This window comes from Rhyacophila brunnea, unplaced genomic scaffold (assembly GCF_057557595.1).
Source record: "Rhyacophila brunnea isolate RB1 unplaced genomic scaffold, BYU_Rbru_1.0 scaffold_20, whole genome shotgun sequence".
Taxonomy (NCBI): Eukaryota; Metazoa; Arthropoda; class Insecta; order Trichoptera; family Rhyacophilidae; genus Rhyacophila; species Rhyacophila brunnea.
In genome coordinates this window covers 17,280,851-17,301,968 of record NW_028232860.1, presented here as the reverse complement: position 1 = coordinate 17,301,968, position 21,118 = coordinate 17,280,851, and the positions used below count along the sequence as shown (strand labels likewise).

The window sequence follows — 21,118 nt, the reverse complement described above, 5'->3', positions numbered from 1 at the left end:
TCATTTCAGAGTTAAATATATTTTTAAGAATAACAAACAAAAAATTGTATTTATATGAAGTATGTAATGGAGTATATGTAGCAATTTTATAATGTTATTAAATTATTTCAGATTTCCGGAAAATGAAGTTCTTCGGAAATTGTGGATTGATGCAGTTGGGCGGGAGAGCTGTGTGCCATCTCAATATTCTTTACTGTGTGGGAAGTATTTCTTGGAAAATGATTTCATCAGAGGTGGACACATTATCCGGCTGAAAGAGTCTTCAATACCATCGATAATTTATATGAAAACATTTTCGTTTTAAATAATCAATTTTTTTGTATGAATTCATATTATACTGGGTGTTTTTTTTAGAGGTATAGAACTTTAAGCTGGCAGCACTTTTTTAATTGGCGGCCATTTTGTCAGCTGTTAAGTGATTTATGTTTAGTTTGGTTTGGCATTTCAACATGAATAGACTAACGCCTGAACAACGCTTCCAAATTGTGAAAATTTATTTTAAAACAAGATTGCCGTTGATCCCGATTTTCATAAGCGAATTTTGTTTAGCGATAAAGCTCACTTTTGGTTGAATAGATACGTCAATAAACAAAACTGCCGTATTTGGAGTGATGATAATCCTTAAGTGTATGTTGAGACACCGGTACATCCAGAAAAATTTACTGTTTGGTGTGCTTTATGGGCTGGTGGAATAATTGGTCCGTACTTCTTTAAAAACGATGCTGGTCAGAACGTTAGTCAATGGTGACTGCTATAGAGCCATGATTACTGACTTTTTCGTTCATCAATTGAACAACCATGATGTGCAGAAGCTGTGGTTTGAACAAGACGGCGCAACATGTCACACAGCTCGTGCCACAATTGATTTATTGAAGGAAACGTTTGGTAACCGCATAGTTTCACGTTTCGGACCCGTGAATTGGCCTCCAAGATCGTGCGATTTAACGCCGCTTGACTATTTTCTGTGGGGATATGTGAAGTCGCTAGTCTACGCCGATAAGCCCGAAACGATTGACCACTTGGAGGACAACATTCGCCGCGTTATTGCCGATATACGGCCACAAATGTTGGAAAAAGTCATCGAAAATTGGACCTCCAGATTAGACTACGTCCGAGCCAGCCGTGGCGGTCATATGCCAGAAGTCATATTTAAATTATAATGCCAGAAGAGCATCTTTCGAATAAAGTAAATTTCATGTCAATATAAAAAAATTCTTTGTTTTATTCCATTTCAAAGTTCTATACCTCTAAAAAAAACACCCTTTATATGCAGGGCTTCTCTGATAATATGTTAAATAGATAAAATATTGTAATTAACTATATAATCAAATTTTCAACATACCTACCTGTATTTTGTGTCTAATAGGTTTATATAAACAAGTAATTTTATACACAATATGTCAAAAACGAACCCATGTTATATTTTTATTTCATAAAATATTTTCAAAATACACATGTGTAAATAGGTAGGTAATATAATAAACTTTTTTTTTTGTTTGTTTAATTATTTGTGTTTTTTATTTAACAGTTTTATCTAAACAATAATGCTATGTTATTTTATATAGAACAATAATTATGTAAAAACACGACCATATTTCTTATTCCAAGATTTACCCATTTGCTATTAACTGATTTGTGTTTAATTTTTCAAAATATTGTGTTTTTTGTGTTATTAAAAATAATTTGCATTATTCTTTCTTACTCTGAATCCTAATAAAATTTTTACTGCGGAAACTTTTTATAATGAAAATACGTTTATCATAAATTGGTTGCAAGCTGAAGTGTTGATAAAAAAAATACACAGTGGGGCATATTTATGTCTGAGTATGGCCCATTTGCAGCAAAGTGTACCTAATTTCAGAGAGATAAAACTTTGTCTCACAAAACGAGTTTTTTTGTGTGCTACCTCTGTGGGAGGAATCCAATCTCTTTGATGGAGACAAACCAGTCAGCAAAGATAAACATTGTGGGTTCATTAGAAGGGGAACATTCTCGAAAATAGTGAAAGAACACATTGACATATAATATTATGGCCAAAATCAATTTTAATGGTTTTTAAAAAAATTCAATTTGTACCAATTTACGTATCATTCACATTAACAAGAAAGTATTTTCTTTCAGTTTATACCTATGTGTATTGCATTTTTTGATAAATTTCTTTATCACTTAACTAAATGTTATTTTATCAAATTGAGATACATTTACTATTATTACCTAAGGGGCTAAATTGGTTGCGGTTACAAACAATCTTCCTCCTCACTCTTCATCATTCATCATTCAATCATTCATTCATTCACTTATACGGTGTTTAGGAATTATTACATCGACTACTAAATCTGCAAACGGCTAACTCCATTTGGGCAAATTGTTCAGGAAGGAGGAAAAACAATGATTTAACAATTCCACTCAAATACACTTGGATTTTTTTTTTACAAATAAGCTGCACTATGAATTAATGCACTATTTTATTTTTGCTTCCCTTTTATATAATAAAGGGTGGAGTTGTTCTATTTACGATATTGGAAATTTGGCACCTGCAGTTGGGTTTTGTGTGAAGAATGATAACACCTTTATTTATAGGTTTATGAGTGTGTTTTGTGTGAGCATAGAAAACATGCTTTATAATAAAATGCCATCAAGATCTTATTTTTGGTCAGAAGTGCAGTCGGCTGGTTTGCAGATTAAGCAGTCGATATTATAATTAAATTGTAAATAAATATACACAATAAAGCTTTTCGCTGCAACTTTTTAAAAAAAATTTGGCAGAATTTTGATATACTTTTAAAAATACTTTGTGATATATTCTCAGCATCAAAAATGTGCAAATAATAATTGTAGATTGAAATATTTGGACAAGATACAGAACAATAAAGTTGTGTTTATATTATGCTGCACATCGCGTACTATCACGTGACGTCACAGTAAGCTGCCGCTACGGGAAAAAAGTGTGTCATGTTGTTTTTCTTGGTTTTTATAATGTTATCAACCTGATGCTCTCATCCCGTAGCACATTTTGAACCTTTAAACGAACATTGTCAGCTAGCAAAATCTGCCGAAATCACCAGAACAATGAGGTCACCACACATTGTACCGCACTGCATCGACACCTGCATGACTCAATGAATGTTTTTATTTTATCATTTACTACATGCCTACACATTTTTGACTCACGTCAAAATCACGTGTTTTTTGTTTTTACCGGTTGGCACTATGTATTTTCTATGGGAATGTTGTCTATTATCTATGATCTGCAAGTTGGGTTCGGTTTAAAATATTATCTATGGATGTAATACCGCAAGTAATTTTAATGTATGCACACGTTGAACCTGTTAAAATTAATTGAAATTAGCATGGATAATGAATAATAATTCAAAATACTAATACATTAGAGTTGGGACTCCATCATAGAATTTGCAGACTAAATTTATCGACATGACAGCGTGAGAGTATGCGGCGTGCATCTCAATATAATCACAACTTAACAAGTCATTAACTCCTGCATCATAAAATTAAATGTCAAGTGACAATTACTACTCAAGACTTAACATTTTAAAAACATAAAGATTTTGTTATAATGACATTTTGCTTTACAGCTAACTTTGCAGGAATGAATCTTGGCTGAAGAGTCAGGTATTTACAAAAAGATATTGGAGAAATCCTTCTTGTACATATAGCTATAGATAGAATTACACAGACAATAAAACTAACTACAGTGACATATTATACACATAATATACTCATTGTGATGATTACACATGACATTGAGGGTACAGAGTAATTGGACTTACTGAGTTCTAACAGGTTTATGTCTATAATGAATAATGTATTGAGGGTAAAACTCATCATCGTAATATTTCACACAAACATGTCCATCAGGTTTTTTGCTAGTGTCATACCTCGTTTTGGTAGAATAGTTTATATACGGAGGTATTGTCATATCTTTTTGACCCGCACAACTGTTACGTGAGAGAACTTGCGCTAAAATCATAACATTGGTACCAGATTTATCACTGTAGTGAGAAGAGTAATTGGATAGTGGGCTGAACGACACGCCCTTACCGAAGATATTCCCCTTCGCCGAGCCGTGCATCCTCCAGTTGAAATTGTTGGTGCAAATCGCATCGATGTTTTGCTTCTTCGTTCCGTGGAACCATAATTCTTCCATCGTGCATACGGGTCGGTATAGGATAGCATATTCCGCCTTGCGCAGCAAATAAAATGCCTTCAAGTACGGGCTGAAGACTTCCTCAATCTTTGTAACGAAATGCGCATGTGTCGTTGTCATAAAAGCCTTCTTCGCAATTGCAAAGTTTTCATCGTAATTGGATAACTTAACTTTTTCAATTTCAGAACCTTCGAAGTCTTGCAACATGTGGTTCACATTTAAAATTGAGTCCTTTAAACTGCTAAATTTGTTCTGGCTAGCCATTAAAAATTTTACTCTGGTTGGTGCAGCTGAGGTTGAAGTGTGTGGAGATGAAGAAGCGGCAGGACGGCTGGAACAGGTTAAGAAGACATTTATTGTGGTGATTCTTTCCATAACAGACTATTTCTAAAAATGTCAAAAATGGTAAAAAAAAAAAAGTACAGTGGAACCTCTCATAACGAGCAAAACTAATTGTAAAAAATGGCTCCCTTAACGAGAAGCGCGGAAAGAAAGTTCCTTCTTCACGTCACTGACTTGTGCGCCGGGACATTCCGCACCAGTGCGTCAGTCTGTGTTTAGCACTCGTAGTAAATGTTGTGTCGTACATTGATAAGTATCACCCTAATAAGGCGGTGGCTATACGCGCTACAAATTTATTCAATGCTAATGCTATGTCACATTTTCACAAAATTTTGAAGTGTCAGCATAAACAAATGTCTTTAAACAGCTTTCTAGTAAAAAAGAATTAGTTATTGTCATAAATTCATAAACAATAAGTAATTTTCTTTGAATAAACGTTACAAATAATAAAACAAAAAAATTTAAGCATGGAACGCATTATCATATTACAACGTTTTTATTAGCTCGTATTCTTATTTGTCCGGTGGTTGTTTATCCAGTACAAATCTTGCAATCGATTTTTAACTAACTTCCCGACTAGCTGGACATTTGAAACTTTTAGAATATATCAGAACACGATGCCAATGCATTCTTTTAATACTTTTAGCCATCTTTAAGTAGAATTGAATTCATTTTCAGTTAATTCTGTTTTGTATGAAAAGTTATTTCGGAAGAAATCCGTAATCCAATCCACTATTATTGGTTGCTAAGTGGGTGGTCCTAGCAACTTAATTATTAATATATATGTGCGTTACTATGGAAATCAAAATGACATTTCAGTATTCTATATTTGTTTTTTATTTACTTCATATCAAGTACAAGTTTGAGCATATTGAGCATAATAATTGAACAGAAAATTTAAAAACGTATATATAAAAAGTTCTTTTTATCTTGTAATTATTTTACATTAATTTATATGGGAAAAATTGTTTCGCTTAATGAGTATTTCACATTACAAGTAAGATTCTAGAATGAATTATGCTCGTCATGAGAGGTTCTACTGTATCGAAGTTGATTGTTGTGCCAAGCATTAATTTGTATATTAATTAGTTTTTCGCCCAATACAATACAATAAAATTAAGATTTTTTCAAAACTGACTATTTGTGTTTGTAGTAAAAACTGACTATTTCCTTTAAACTGCAACACAAGAAGCCTGCAATTTATTCCATAGTATACTAGTGATATCAAATTGAATGAGCAAAGCATTACATACTGAAGTCGACATGTGATAAAATTTTGGGAAAGGTGAATGATAACTTATGATTCTCATGAAAAGGAAAAATTACAAGGTGCTGTGCGTTTGCATGGTATCGGAGCAGTCGCCACTGATCATAGATTTACCCATTACCATACACCATTACAATGACGGCCAAAATAATTATTCAAACAGATTATTGTACAAAACAATAAAATCGTATTCAATCTTCGACATAGTACTATAAGTAAATCTTTGCTGGACTGCAGAAAACCATCCCGGAGGGCGCATGCTATTATACATCAAAATATATTGTGTGAAATTACATGTAGAATAATATGTATGTATTTTATATTAGATTTTGACCACAATATGTTGACTTTTCTGTTTTTTGAAATCGACATAAGTTAATACTTACCGAACAAAAAAACTAACATTAAAAATGTACTTACAATTATCTTGTTTTAATATACCACCATTAGTTAAAACTCTCACTAGACGAAAAACCTACTTTTATAATACTAAAACTTTTAATGAAATCCATTTACTAGCCAGTTGTTTAAATTTTTGAAAATGCAAGTATGTTATAACTAAAATCTGGAGTGATCCGGAATTCAAGTTGGTAATTAGGCACTTAATTGATAACTTGATTTAAAACACAAAAAACCGATATCCAACATTAACGCAATTTGATAAGCATTTCATTCATAATTAAGTAGGGTGCCCGTAGCTTAATGGGTAAAGCACATTGGAGCGAAGCCAGTGGTTACAAGTTCAAGTCCTGTCGGACGTTGTACAGTTATTTAAAAAAATGTTTTTTCTAGTGAGTAAATATCTGAGGTATTTTCAAACTGTGTATATTCAATATAAAGAGTGTTACATTTTCAAATCTTGTTAATTATTCGTTGAATAAGAGAAATAGTTTATTAAATACTTCATTTAAATTCATATTTTCGAATCAACTTAAATATGATAAAACGTTGCCGCACGTTGGTGTGTAGATACTTATGAATCCTACGATACATTCATTGATCATTATCTAAATGTGTATAGTTATTATTTTTGTTATGTTGTAATCGTTTACCTCTGTGCAGCAGAATGACTTCCCCAACCAGAAGTATTATAATAATGGGGCGTTGTTGTTTCGGCAGGTCTTGTATAAGTGGGGCTGGTATATGATGGGGTCCGATATCCATAATCGGTGTAAACATTTTCACGCTGAGGGGCCCTGGAAATAAAGACAAGTTATAATGTCATTATAATACAAGTCGCAGCCACCCATTATGCTAGCCAATGATATTTCATTTTAGCTAAAGTGCTACATTCCATGACACTCAAAATGCATCCTGCACAAAACACTAATTAAATCATTTATCACGAAAACCTCGTGCATGATCAAAAACATGGAAAGAGTGCTGGGCTCATTCGAGTGGCAAGTGGTGTGCGGTCTCTTGGGACCTGTGAATGACACAGTCAGGGTGGACAATGAGCTGCACGCTTTTTACGAACGAGAGCCTACGCATCATACAATTTCAGCTATTGTCGCTCTAGGATTAGGTACTTTAGTGAAGCTATATTTTTGGCGAAATTGACTTCTTAATGCAGTTCTTTTTCTTGTGTATAAAAAGGCATCGAAATCATTAAAAGAAAATATTATATTTTTCATTAGAAACAGATATTTTTTCAAAAAATGTCCAAGAAGCCACGGTACACGACGTTCAATTTTTTAATTGTTCAATGGCAGAAGCATTTGCTGGTCATTTCAGGTCCGTCTACGCAAGTGGTACTCCGAATCTGGATGTCGCCTCAACGTCAAGAAAACGATCGTGCGGTGCCCAATCCGTTGACATCTTCCCAATTGATGAAGGTGACGTGTTTAGATTTATTAAAAAACTTAAGAATACGCGCTCTTTGGGACCGGATAACGTCCCTACATTTTTTTTAAAGGGGTGTGTTGATTTTGTCAAAGACCCACTTGCATATATATATATAATCTTAGAATGGAAACAGGTATCTTTCCGGAAATATGGAAGATGTCGAAGGTGACTCCAATTTATAAGAGTGGTAGAGAGTCGTCAGTAGAAAACTACAGGCCGGTAGCTGTTCTCTCTGCACCAGCAAAAGTTCTGGAGATGATCATGCACAGCATGATTTCTCCAAAAATTGAGTCATTTATAATGAATGAACAGCATGGATTTAGAGCAGGCCGATCAACGGAAACCAACCTGATGGTATTCACTGATTATGTGTCGTCAGTACTAGATAGAGGCAGCCAGGTTGACTGTTCTTACAATGATTTCTCGAAGGCATTTGACAAAGTCGATCACGATATTCTAATGGAAAAACTCCAACTTATTGGATTGTCGGATCGATTTTTGAAGCTATTCGGGAGTTATTTTAGGATCCGTCAACAATACGTTTCGTACGGCCTTTATCAGTCACAGATCTTTTACACATTTTCTGGTGTCCCCCAGGGCTCAAACTTAGGGCCATTGCTGTTCACGATTTTCATAAATGACAGCATTGGTAATTAAAAATGCTATGTTTTTGTTGTTTGCTGACGACTTGAAACTCTTCAAGGAAGTTGTCACCTTGGACGATTGTCGTCAACTCCAACTTGATATAGATAATATATTAGATTGGGGCAGGCGTAACAAACTGGACTTCAATATTGATAAATGCAATGTTTTATCGTTTACTAAAGCCTCACGAGTATTGTTTTTCCAGTACTCGATGCATGGCAGAGTTCTCTCGCGAATATCATCTGTAAGAGAACTTGGAATTACGTTTGACGGTAAACTGACGTTTAGTGGTCATATAGATACCATTTGTAAAAAGGCGCTAAAGATGTTGGGCTTTGTCTTGCGTACTTCCCGGGTCTTTTCGGATGTGACGGAACTAAAAATTCTCTATAACTCCTTAGTTAGAAGCAGACTTGAGAGTGGGTCTGTCGTTTGGGCCCCGCATCAGTTGAAGTACGGCCTTATGGTGGAGAGTCCAAAAGAAATTTTTAAGACTCCTTTACTTTCGGCTGTATGGATATTATCCGTGGCTCTATCCGATTGATTTTCTCTTAGGGATGCTTACATACTGTAGCTTAAAATTTAGAAGGGATCTTTATTTAGCTACATATTTTTTCAGACTTATACGCGGCGTAAATGTGAGCTCTGCCATTCTTGGTGGTGTTGGCTTGTGTGTCTCTGATAATTACCTTAGGAATCGAGGGCATCCGTTGTTTGTTCTCCCACGGTGCAGAACTAACCTGCCATTAGTAATGCCAATTGGGAGGGCAATAACCATGTTTAATGAAATCGCTTCGGATATTGATATATTCCACTTACGTGAGGGTGAACTTAGGTGGACGTTGTTTTTTAAATTCTTAAAATAGGGTCTGCTTAACTCATCCGGTGTACTTCCTTGTACCTATATACTTAATATTTTTTGTATTTACACATTTATACTGTAGAATAACTTAATACTGATCTATCTCTTGTGTTATGTACATAAAACTGTTTTAATAATATTTCTTTGTTTCTAAATGTCATGTTGTGAACGTCTTAAACTTATAATTTGTAATGTCCACAATATGTAAAATAAATAAATTGAAATTAAATTGAAATTGAAATATTATTTTTGTGGGTTTGAAGTGATATGTTAAACATATAATAAAGCTTAGCGACTAAATATAATAGGAAATTGATCGCCAGTTCGTCCTGAACTCATTGAATAATTTTATTGTAGAAATAAGTATGGTGCTTAAATTACTATATTTTGTGTAGTGAATCGATTGAACAAGCATACTAAATCTCTGTTAACTCACGAAAACTACAGACTGACTGTAACATATCGGTTACAAAAATATATTTATATCTGATCAATGTTTTGATTTTAAATATAATTATCAGATATAGTGAGCCTTACTTTTTTTGTAATCAAAACCCTTTGTACTATTAATGCAGTGGTATTTAGTTAATTATGGTAGGTGTTTATAGGATTTAAAAATGTACCTCTAATTTTGATTAACTTGCTAGTTATTCTGTTAGATACTACCTACCTACTTTTTACTATATCAAATTACCTTTGTGAAACATTTTAATATTATGTTAAGGGGGGACATGCTCAGCGTAGGTCAAAATGGAGCTTTTATTGTATTTTCAAAGCATGATCCTGGACATTCCTTAAACGTTGTAGATAATCTATTTATATAATTTTGAAGCCTTATTATCCTTTATATTTATTTTAAACATTTGATGACTGCATAAAGTATTTTTATTACATAAAATAGTATTCTTTTAAACCTCTCGCTCTAATGTTTTAGAATATAGTCATATTTCAGTACATGCATGTGCAGTGGTGTTAAGATTTTTTACATTTATTAATTCTTAAACGCATTTATAAAACCATTAGTACAATTTATGTCGACATTATTATAGTGAAATATTTACGATAAAAAATTATATTGATAATCTCTGTGATCCCAAATTTGACAAGAATTGGGCATTTTATTATTCAAAAAATGGGCAAGATTAACACATTTGAAGATAATTCTAAAGATACTAATTATAAGCAATGTCTTTAACCATTAAAGTGTGATAAACATTCTACGAATAATGATTGCTTTATAATAATTATTGACTTAAGAATAAGATAGTATTTTTTTGAAATACGCCATTTCTTTTGGCATTTTCCAGTGGTTAAACTACAACATACGGCCGTAGCCATAAATTGACAAACTCTAATTGAAGTGGGGAGTAAGATCATGCTAACGCGCGTTTGAACATGTACCTGACCATTGTACTCAACTCATTGAATATCTTAAATGATGATATTCTCCATGAACGTATCTTTCTAAATATATAATATTAGTTCCACTTCTTTGAGATTATTTCTGTAAATTCATGTAAAATATGAGTTTTCAAATAAAAAAAACCCATGATGAATAATATGCGATGACGACTGGTGACAAACCACGTTGACAAGCCACGTTCGCATCGTTTCGCTTTATATTGCTTCAAACAGTGTCGCAATCACGTTCACATCAACTTCGCCTACGTAAGACGAGCAGTAAGACAGATTTAAGACACAGAGAAAAGGAGAAAAATGTGGACCAACAGCCAGATTAAATTTTGGGGTAAACCTAAAACTGCTACAAATTTTTATTAAATGTCTACTTTATATGTTTTTTTAAAACTTGTGTGGGTATTGAAACACTTCAATTAATATTTCTCTTTTTAAATATGAAGGTAAATTATGAGGATTTTAAGAAATGTCTAAAAATAATTTTTTTTTCAAGGAAAAGCGACGCCAACTCGACGCGATGGTCAAGTCATTTGTTAAGCTACATGAGAGCAGCTGGAACATCCTCTAACCTCTTCGAAATCATGTCAGGAGTCAAGTAAGGCTGTTTACTTGCGCCCTTTCTTTATGACAATGGAATAAGCCTACATCATAACGCAACCGACGTATGCAAACAAAAATTTCGATTTGGAAAACGCAGGTTACGCAGCCATGTTTGACTCGAAGATCAAACGGCTGGAGGTAACCGCGAATAGTTTGGCCGTGAACTCGAACCGTGTAGGTCTTCATTTGAAGGCGGCGAAGACCAAATCCATGTACAGTGCTGGTTCAAATACTAAGGTGCCACAGTTACCGACAATGGTGGTCTTTCCAGTGAACTTGGAATCGGCATAAGTGTAATGGGGCTGCATTCAGCCAACTTGGAATCGCATGGAAGGTGAGGACCAAATGTCGTTTGTCCAACGTGTGCGTGCTGTCTGTGCTCCTGTATAGCTGTGAGACGTTGCATTATACAAAGCTTCAAAGGTCTCTTTCGAGCTTTGAGAATCGATGTCTCCGCCAAATCATAAGAGGCACATTTCTACGACCGCGTTACAAACACTCAAATTCTTGAGCAGATACAGCCCTCAATGATTGAAGTAATCACGAAGAGACGCTTCACATGTCTGGGACTTGTGTTCCGGATGCCGCCAGAGAGTGCGACACTCCGTACACTTGTGGCACAAACTCAAAGGCTTCGGCCACATGGTAGGTGCTTCGCTAGTGCTGAGCTAGGTGCTATGCTTGTCTACAAGAACACTACTGCCACATTGCATGCTACGTGTTTAGATACAAATTCATTTGACATTTGGGAGCGCTCAAGTCAACAACGATGTCACTCTCAAAACTAACCAGAAAGCTACTTCTCACAGAGAATATAAGTTAAAATTTCGAATGTCTTAAATTCGAACTTGTTGGGTGCATAATGTCAATTCATCCCATGCGTCATTATTCATAACTTCAAAATATACGGTGTTTTGACGTCTGTCATACTGAAGAAAAATCTTGCAAAATCATTAGGTGACACAATAAAAATAACCAACACGTTTGTTCGCCGGGAGACTCTAGGTGACTAATATTCACATAGCGAGGCGCGAACCATGCAGTGTGGCCATTGCGATAGTGTAGTGTGCGTCCGTTCGCTAGGAAATGTCACCTAGCACGTAGCCACCAAATAAGGCACCTACCTATGTGGCCTTAGCCAAAAGGTTCCATCGCTGTGGCCAACCCTCCCTCACCCTGCAGAGGTGCTACAAAAGCGATCTACGCACTGCAGGTTTGACATGGTGTGAGGCACGAGAGTTGCGATGGACTGAGGGAAGTGGCACGAACTTGGTTTGCCCTATGCCCCAACACTGGGGCATGACAGGGTGAAGTAGTAAATATGGAGAAATATGGAAGATCATTGCCTATACAAAAATAATATTAAAAATCAACAGAAAATATACATTTTGTATGAAATTTTCGAGCCAAGTCAAATTTAATACTTATGACAGAACAGGGAACTATTTATTATTAGACACTTACTAGCTGAAGTACCCGGCTTCGCACAGGGTCGTTTTGTGGATACATTTATCTTAGATATTGAAAAAATAATAATAAGTAATTACCTTTTTAATATTAAAATATTTGTGTAATACAGTATGGCAATATGAAAGTAATTCTAGTAGGAGTAAAGGTCAAACAAAAGAATACTAAATTAAAATCGAATCCAAAATATGCAAACGTTATTATTAGTATGTAGTAAAAAATTCAAAATTGGATGGAACAAACAAACAACAAATTTGTATTTTATATAATACTAATTTAGAAATCTTCGCAGGTGTGCGCTGCGCACAACAACTGACAAAAGTTTCATCGCAATCGGATGAATGGTATAGGAACGCATACGGATAGAAGATGATTTTCTAATTCAGAAATCTTCGCGGGCATGCGCACGACAACTCATCAAAGTTTCATTGCAATCGGATGAATGGTATATGAAAGCATACGAATAGAATAATATAGAATAGAAGAAGATGGTTGTACTAATTCAGAAACCTTCGCGGGCGTGCGCACAACTGGTCAAAAAAAATTCGCAATCGGATGAATGGTATAAGAACGCATACAAATAGAAGAAGATAGAATAGAAGAAAAAGAAAATGGTTGTATCAATTCAGAAACCTTTGCGGGCGTGAGCACAACACTTGATCAAAATTTCATTGCAATCGGATGAATGGTATAGGAACGGATACGAATAGAAGAAGAAGATGGTTGTACTAATTCAGAAACCTTTGCGGGCGTGCGCACAACTGGTCAAAAAAATTTCGCAATTGGATGAATGGTATAAGAACGCATACAAAGAGAAGAAGATAGAATAGAAGAAAAAGAAAATGGTTGTATCAATTCAGAAACCTTTGCGGGCGTGAGCACAACACTTGATCGAAATTTCATTGCAATCGGATGAATGGAATAGGAACGCATACGAATAGAAGAATATAGAATAGAAGAAGATGATGGTTGCACTAATAATTCAGAAACTTTTACGGGTGTTACCACAACAACTGACGAAGGTTTTATCGCAATAGGATGAATGGTATAGGAACCATACGAATAAAAGAAGATAGAATGAAGAAGAAGATGGTTGTACTAATTCAGAAACCTTTGCGGATGTTACCACAACAACTGACGAAGGTTTCATCGCAATCGGATGAATGGTATAGGAACAAATAAAAGAAGATATAATGAAGAAGAACAAGATGGTTTTACTAATTTAGAAACCTTCGCGGGTGTTGGCACAACCACTGAGGAAAGTTTTATCGCAATCGGATTAATGGTATAGGAACCATACGAATAAAAGAAGATAGAATGAAGAAGAAGAAGAAGATGGTTGTACTAATTCAAAAACCTTTGCGGGTATTACCACAACAACTGGCGAAAGTTTCGTTGCAATCGGATGAATGGTATAGGAACGCATACCGGACACACAGACAGTCAGATATTCATTTTTATATATAAGATATAGCCTATAAACTTCGCGCAAGTGCAAGCAATAAGTTGACAAAGTTTTATCGCAATCGGATGAACGGTATGGCAGCGCATTAAATACGAACAAACAAATATTGTTTTTTTATATATTAGACATGTATGGACAAATTTGTATGGATAATTTTAGTAGTTTTTTTATACTTGATAAATACATCAAACATCTACTGAATTTATAAATTACTTTAACTGACAACACTGGCTTGTTTGATCAGCAGTCGAATAGTGTAATTATCAAACCTATTTTCGGCAGGTCTTGTATAAGTGGGGCTGGTATATGGCGGGGTCCGATATCCATAGTCGGTGTTAACATTTGCACGCTGAGGGGGACTGGAAATAAAGACAAATTAATATTAATTTTCATAAATTATACATATTTGTTGGTTTAAAAACATACATAATATAATATTTTGGTCCAGACAGAACTTGGGTACATTGTAGATCAGTATTTTTAATTAGGTAGCTACTTAGTTACTGTCCTGGTTTGGCTCTTATCCCTCAATTATAATAGGTTTACTGTACCTAACATAAAAATAAAGGTGTAATAAACACTAGATACCTACTATCACCGGCCTTCTTCGCGCTTAGGCGGAAATGGCAGACCGTGATAATGTCATGGCCAAAGAAGCGGGGGGGGGAGACAGAAACGCACGGTGTATTCTGTTGTTGCTGGTTTATTACAAGTCGTTGATACAGGGTATTGTAGTTGGCGGTGGGTTGGTAATGACGATTTCGAGGGCTGCAGACGTGGTGTCGCGGGCTGGGCTGCTGATGCTTGGCATCCGAGGCGAGAGTCAGTGCTTGCGTGCTGCCGATGTGGTCTTTTGGTTGCTGGATACTTGAAGTCTGCCGACACGGTCCTTTTTGGCGGGATATGTGGCTTGGCTTCGCATCCGAGGCGAGCAGACACGATGCTCGCTGTCCTCGGCGTCCTGTTCGTCTTGTCGGTCGCGAACCTCCCTGTTTTACTGACGGATCGACTAGTGGCGGCGCGTGCAGTCGTTTTCGACAAACCGCGTCTGTTTTGGCGGGAGCGTGGACGAATTTGAAGTTCGTATTTTCAGTGGAGGTAGGCTCCGCTCGGCCGGGGGTTGCGAGAGCCGCGAAGAGTGGACGTAGGCTGTGGTGTTATGGGAAAGTTGATGGTTCGGTCCGTCTTTTGAGGTGGTCTCCTGTGCGAGACTTCCATCTTTTATCCAGTGGCGGCCGGTGGTCTTCAGAATGGCATTTTCTGGTAGTGCGCAATGGTTTACCTTCTATACCCAGCATTGGAGCATAGGGCAAGCACAAGTTCACGCCACTTCCCTCGGTTCAACGCCAACTCTTGCGCCTCCTGCCATGTCAGACCTGCAGCACGTAGGTCGCTTTTGTAGCACCGCTGCAGGGTGAGGGAGGGCCGGCTATGGCAACGGAACCCTTGAGGCTGTACCATAAGGGTACGCAGTGTCACACTCTTTGGCGGCATTAGGAACACTTGTCCTAGCCACGTAAAGGTCGTAAAGCGTCTCTCCATGATTACCTTAATCACCGAAGGCTGCCGGCTGCCGTGTCAATAAGCTAAGATAATATCTTAGTGTAAAATGACTGAAATGTTGAACTTCTCAGAAGGTAAATGAAATATGTCTTTGTTTATTTATTATATTTCTTATGCGCCGGCTACCCGACAGCAACTTGCCTGCGCGGTTTTGCCTGTGCAAAAAAGACGGGACACTCTCGCATGGCCTCACGGCAGAAGTAAAACTGCGCAAACCTCATTACGTTACGATTTGTTTTTGTCACAAGCGTTTTTCTATTGTTTATTGGTTAATAAAAGAGAAATAATCCTCCAGATCCAAATGGACCAAACAATGGCTATTGAAAAGAAACATACACTCACATATAAATCATAATTTTTTTGCTTAAATATAATATATACTAGTGGCGAAGGGTAGAGGTATGCTGTTAAGATCCGCCATAAATGGTGCACACTAAACTTTGTCAGTCATACGTATTTGTTTTCATTGAAATAAGACTACAGTTTACAAATGGTGTTGGTTAAGATCCGCCATAAATGGTGCACACTAAACTTTGTCAGTCATACATATTTGTTTTCATTGAAATAAGACTACAGTTTACAGATGATGTTGGTTAGTTTTTAAAATTCAATTAAACCCTGCGAAAACCAAGCCATAATAGATAATAGTCAAAAAATACTAGTCTATAAAATATCTAAAATTATGCAATTAAATCATACATAAATATAAATATTTTATAAATATATTTTTTTTATCTATTGTGATTTTGTTTAGGTAGAGTTTATTGAATTTAAAAAACGTACCAACAATAATACCTATGTGTAATATCATGTATTCTTAATCCAACGAAAACAAATAAGTATGAATGAAAAAAGACCGTAACCGTCGACGAACTGAGCGCGGCTTGTAAAACTCGGTTTGCGCAGTTAAAATTTCAAGCAAGTTGAATTTTACGCAGGCCGCACTTTTTGGTTTGCGCGGTGTACAGTTTTGCCGTCCACACGCAGGGGTTTGCCTGTGCAAACCGGTTTGCGCAGACAACACCATAGTGAAGCATGCGCGTGTAGCCGGCCTTTTGAAAAGAGTTTTTAAACAGTTCAAATGATTTAATATCAATAAAGAAAAATAAATGTCACGGTTTACGACTTTACGCTCTTAGCAAACAATGCTTCAGCCAAATAAATAACCGCTGATGTGTTTTTTTGTTTATTGAATGTATTTGAGTGGTTTAGAAATAAATGCGGTAGTTTGTATTTTCGTAAAAGTTTGGCGATTCATTAAATCTTAAATGTGAAATTGTTAAAAATTAACTCGCCAACATTGTTATAAAACAGAAACTGGCGTTTTTGTTTCTAGAGTCCTAATTTCGTGTGCCTATCTAAAAGTATGTAAAAAATTCTACACAAAACGTCATTACAGGAACATTCAACCACGGTTTAAGTAGTATATAATGACCTCATTGTAATTCTGTGCAAACTGAAAATCTGTTTGGATCGTAATCGCTTTGCGCACGAACGGAGTATTGTTCATAGTTCGCGAAGTGAGTGATACACGTATGAATAACAATGAAAAGTTGAGCGATGTCTTCAAAGATGCAGGCGGTGCGTAGCACTTGGATGGTATTAGAGGAGCCGCCGCTGCTTTTATCACTACTACTTAGTAGTAAGCCCCTTAGTCCAGATGAAGAACATTATTGTATAATAATGTTTTCCATCTCTGTTGGAAAAGAAATACGCATGGACATGGCGTTTGATGAGTCAGAACGTGTTTAACGTTTAGAAATAATTTTGGTAATAAGTACAGTACCTACTCTCTCAGTAATCGGCCGCTCGATTATCCGACAACTACTATAATCCGCCGTTATTTTTACTAGTTGAAAGAACAAAATCAAGCTCTATAATCGGCGGTATCCGATTGTCAAATTTAGTAGTCCACCGCGTACAAGTATACAACGTAGACGAGACGGGTTTATTTTGGAAACATCTCCTTCGCAGCGCTCGAAATGGAAAAATTTACAAACCGGAGCGCTCTACAATTTTCTGAAGATGTTTACATAGTAAAGTTATCAAAGTTTATGTGTTTTTTTTTCATAAAAATAAGTATGTTAGATTTTCTATTATATGGCCTATCCAGCTCAGATGGTCAAATTATTTATTCCACGAGATGGAGCGATAATTTTACCGATGTCAAGAACAGGAACGGCGCTCCGGTGCGTTTCGGTCCATTTCGAGCCCTGCTCCTTCGTAAAACGTACGTTCATCGCGAAGAAAGTAATGTACCAGGGAGGAAAGTGCCCAAAGACCGCTTCACAATAATTATGCTCCAATGCAACCGGGACAGACAAACTAAAGCTTTTGGTCATAGGGAAAGCCAGGAATCCTAAGCCATTTAAGAATATCTGCCTCACTGAACAACTGGTTGTGTCAAGCGATTTACTGTTTAATATTTAGTTAATAAACTTGGTTAGTAAATACGTGTGATTTAGTAAAAAATACTTGATTTTGATTATAAATAAAACTGTAATTTGAAAAACTCTTTTTACGAAATACCTGTTTTAATTTTTGCCATATTTTGTATGTATGCACTATAATCTGCCACTTTCACTAATTGGACACTGTCTGGTTTTTGGGGTGGCGGATTACTCAGAGAGTACACAGTACTCTATATTGTCATTGAGATTAAGGTGTTTTTGAGAACCTACTGTTCTACTTGTACTTGTACCTACGGTTTTGGGTGGTTTTTCAGTGGGTTATGTTAGGGTTTGGTTTTTGGTCTCAAAATACCTTGATCACAAAAACGATATGGAGTACTATAGCTTTATCATAATTTTGATGCAACTTTCAAACAGTGTGTAAACAATTTTCAATAATCATCGAACCACAGAACAGATTAATAAATAGAATTCCGATAGACTATAAATTATCTCAATATATTTTATTTTAACGCAGTGTTTTGAATGCGCGAGAACCCTACGAAAATGAACCACGCATTATAGATATGCAAAAGTGTGTGTTGTAATCTTCAAATACAGCAATATTGGATGTGCGTCATTGCATACAGTATACACCGAGAGCAGTTGTCGGTACTCGACGTATGACTTATTCCTGACACATGATAAGTTAATCACGTAGGTATTCTTCCACACTCGAGATCGGTTGCCTGCTTCTTCACACCCGTTAGGTATTTCAGTTGCCAATATTTCTTTATCATCAATCAACTCCCTGCATTGAACCAATCTATTAAGTTTGGACTAGGCATATAAATAACGTAACACAACTAAGTAACCGAATGTACCTACCTTGGATCAGAAGAGAACAGGCCACCCATTTTTAAGTTGCCGGTACAGTAGGATCACAATTCAGTAAATTTAGAAAATCCAACCAATAGCTTCAATTAATAAAAGTAAATTAGAAATCACTTTAAAGTTTAAACGAACCGTACAACTAATTTTTATTTTCAATAAAAATAATGGGCGAGCAAACGTCAAATGCAAAAGCCACGTAACTCACAATGACACACTGCTGGCGACTGAAGGGAAATTTTCGTTTCATAAATATTTATATGAGGAAAATTCCTCCAGTGTTACCACTTTATCAAATATAATCATATCACCAGTGCTGCCAAGTCAAAATTTTTAATTTCAGTAGAATGTGTAAAAAAAATTCAGTAGATTCGACAAAATATCAGTAGATTTCTGTTTTAGGAAAAAAATTTCGCCGCGGGCCGCAGGTTCCCAATTTTTCATAGTCGGCTTGTTTTTTTTAGGAGAAATATTTTACCGCGGGCCGCAGGTTCCCAGATTTTCATCGTCGGCTTGTTTTTTTTAGGAAAAATATTTCGTCGCGGGCCGCAGGTTCCCTATTTTTCATGGTCGGCTCGTTGTTTTTTTAGGAGAAAAATTTCGATGTTCCCAAGTTTTCAAAGATGGCTAATTTTTTTCCCGGCTGGTGGGAATTTTGTGAAATGGAGAAATATCAGTAGATTTCAGAAAATATCAGTAGATTCAGTATATTGCCAAAAATATCAGTAGATCTACTGAAATTTCAGTAGACATGGCAACGCTGCATATCACGGTAGAGCATAGACTAAAATAAAATGGCAATAATGTCGTTAAAATAATATGTATTTACCTCTATTATAAAAAAAATTTGCTGATTATAGTCAACATTAATTGTTTACAATGAGTAATAGTTTATCATATAAACATATTTTAATTCAATTACATTTTTAGTATATCAAGTATCCCTATCATAATTAATAATATTATTCTAATAGTAAGTACACACGCACGTTCTTGCTCGATGGTTTTACGTTGATTTCAACATGTCTCAACGTTTGTACCATCCGACTCGATAGTATTTTGTTCGACTATTGCGAAATTGCGCTATCCGAAAAAGATTGAAGGTCTGTAATTCTTGCGCAATGGAATTTGAGTGAGGGAGTAAGGACGCACAGGCAAAGCTAGTGTGGCCTCGCTCTCACTCGTGGTCGAAGTCGTGGCTATTATCTATGGTCGTGGCAGTGCGACGATGGCCTAACAGCGTCTTGTGTCGAGTTGCTTGACTGTGGACGCAACGACGAGCATCCTTCTAAGTCAACACGCTCGATCCAGCAAAACCGTCGAGCAAGAACGTGCGTGGGTACTAGGCTTAACGTATAATTTTCGCACCCCAGGGCTCGAAATGGAATGGAACGCACCGGAGCGCCGTTCCGGCTCGTGAAATCTGTAAAATTATCGCTCCGTTTCGTGGAAAAAATATGTTGACCGTCTGAGCTAGACAGGCCATATAATAGAAAATCTGACACTTATTTTTATAAAATACACATACCTACGATTTGATGACAATGTAAATATCTTCAGAAAATTTGTCGAGCGCTCCGGTTCGTAAACTTTTCCATTTCGAGCGCTGTCGCACTCTAAGTAGTACACCCACGGTGGCCGCGCGGCTTAAGCGTTGGACTATCATGCCGTGGGTCTCAGGTTTGAATCCTGGGTCTGGCAAGTACACATATTGTTTTTCAATTTGTGTGTGAGTCAAGGTATGGACCTAATAGGTTGAGCAAGTGGCTGACATCCATTTCTCGTAAAAACAAAATCTGTTAACAGAATATGAAACCTCTACTTTGTGGAGGCCCATATGATCCTATTAGGATCGGACATGGTTGCAAAAAAAAAAAAGTAGGTACGTACCTAGGTACTATAATTTCGTAATAGAAGTAAATTTAGCCTACCGAGAAAAAACTAGTTTAAAAAGGTAAAAACGACTCATTGACTGATTTAAAATGGAATTTATTGAATTCGCCGGTAAGTATTTTTAGTCGGAAGAGGTACCTACCTATTACAGAAGGGCCTAAGAATTTTTCAAATTTTCAAAGAAACAAAAACCTAGGTATACATTGTCAACAGTGAAGACAACGCGTATTGTAATTCGATGATAAAAAGATAGCAACACTGAAGTGACGCCATCCAGTGTTGCCAACCATACTATATTTATAGTATT

General features: G+C 36.2%; 2 protein-coding genes across 2 annotated transcripts in view; both read right to left on the bottom strand.

The window, feature by feature from the left end:
• mRpS5 (mitochondrial ribosomal protein S5) overlaps nucleotides 1-21,118 on the bottom strand; it is a 344,261-nt gene that overhangs the window by 235,649 nt on the left and 87,494 nt on the right. The window lies entirely within an intron of this gene.
• On the bottom strand, nucleotides 1,520-19,147 carry LOC147071298 (protein mono-ADP-ribosyltransferase PARP12-like). The gene is made up of 4 exons (XM_085948173.1): nucleotides 18,916-19,147; nucleotides 14,344-14,433; nucleotides 6,827-6,970; nucleotides 1,520-4,496 (listed from the first exon to the last, which is right to left on the bottom strand). The coding sequence occupies exons 1-4, from the start codon at nucleotides 18,942-18,944 to the stop codon at nucleotides 3,785-3,787; spliced, it is 975 nt and encodes a 324-aa protein (XP_085804299.1). The 5' UTR covers nucleotides 18,945-19,147; the 3' UTR covers nucleotides 1,520-3,784.

Coding starts and splice junctions, on each gene's coding strand:
- LOC147071298 (XM_085948173.1), bottom strand. CDS start 18,944: ATGGGTGGCCTGTTCTCTTCTGATCCAAG. Junction 14,434..18,915: donor CTGTTCTCTTCTGATCCAAG/GTAGGTACATTC, acceptor CTTTATTTCCAG/TCCCCCTCAGCGTGCAAATG. Junction 4,497..6,826: donor AGTCATTCTGCTGCACAGAG/GTAAACGATTAC, acceptor AACCTGTTCCAG/CCGTCCTGCCGCTTCTTCAT.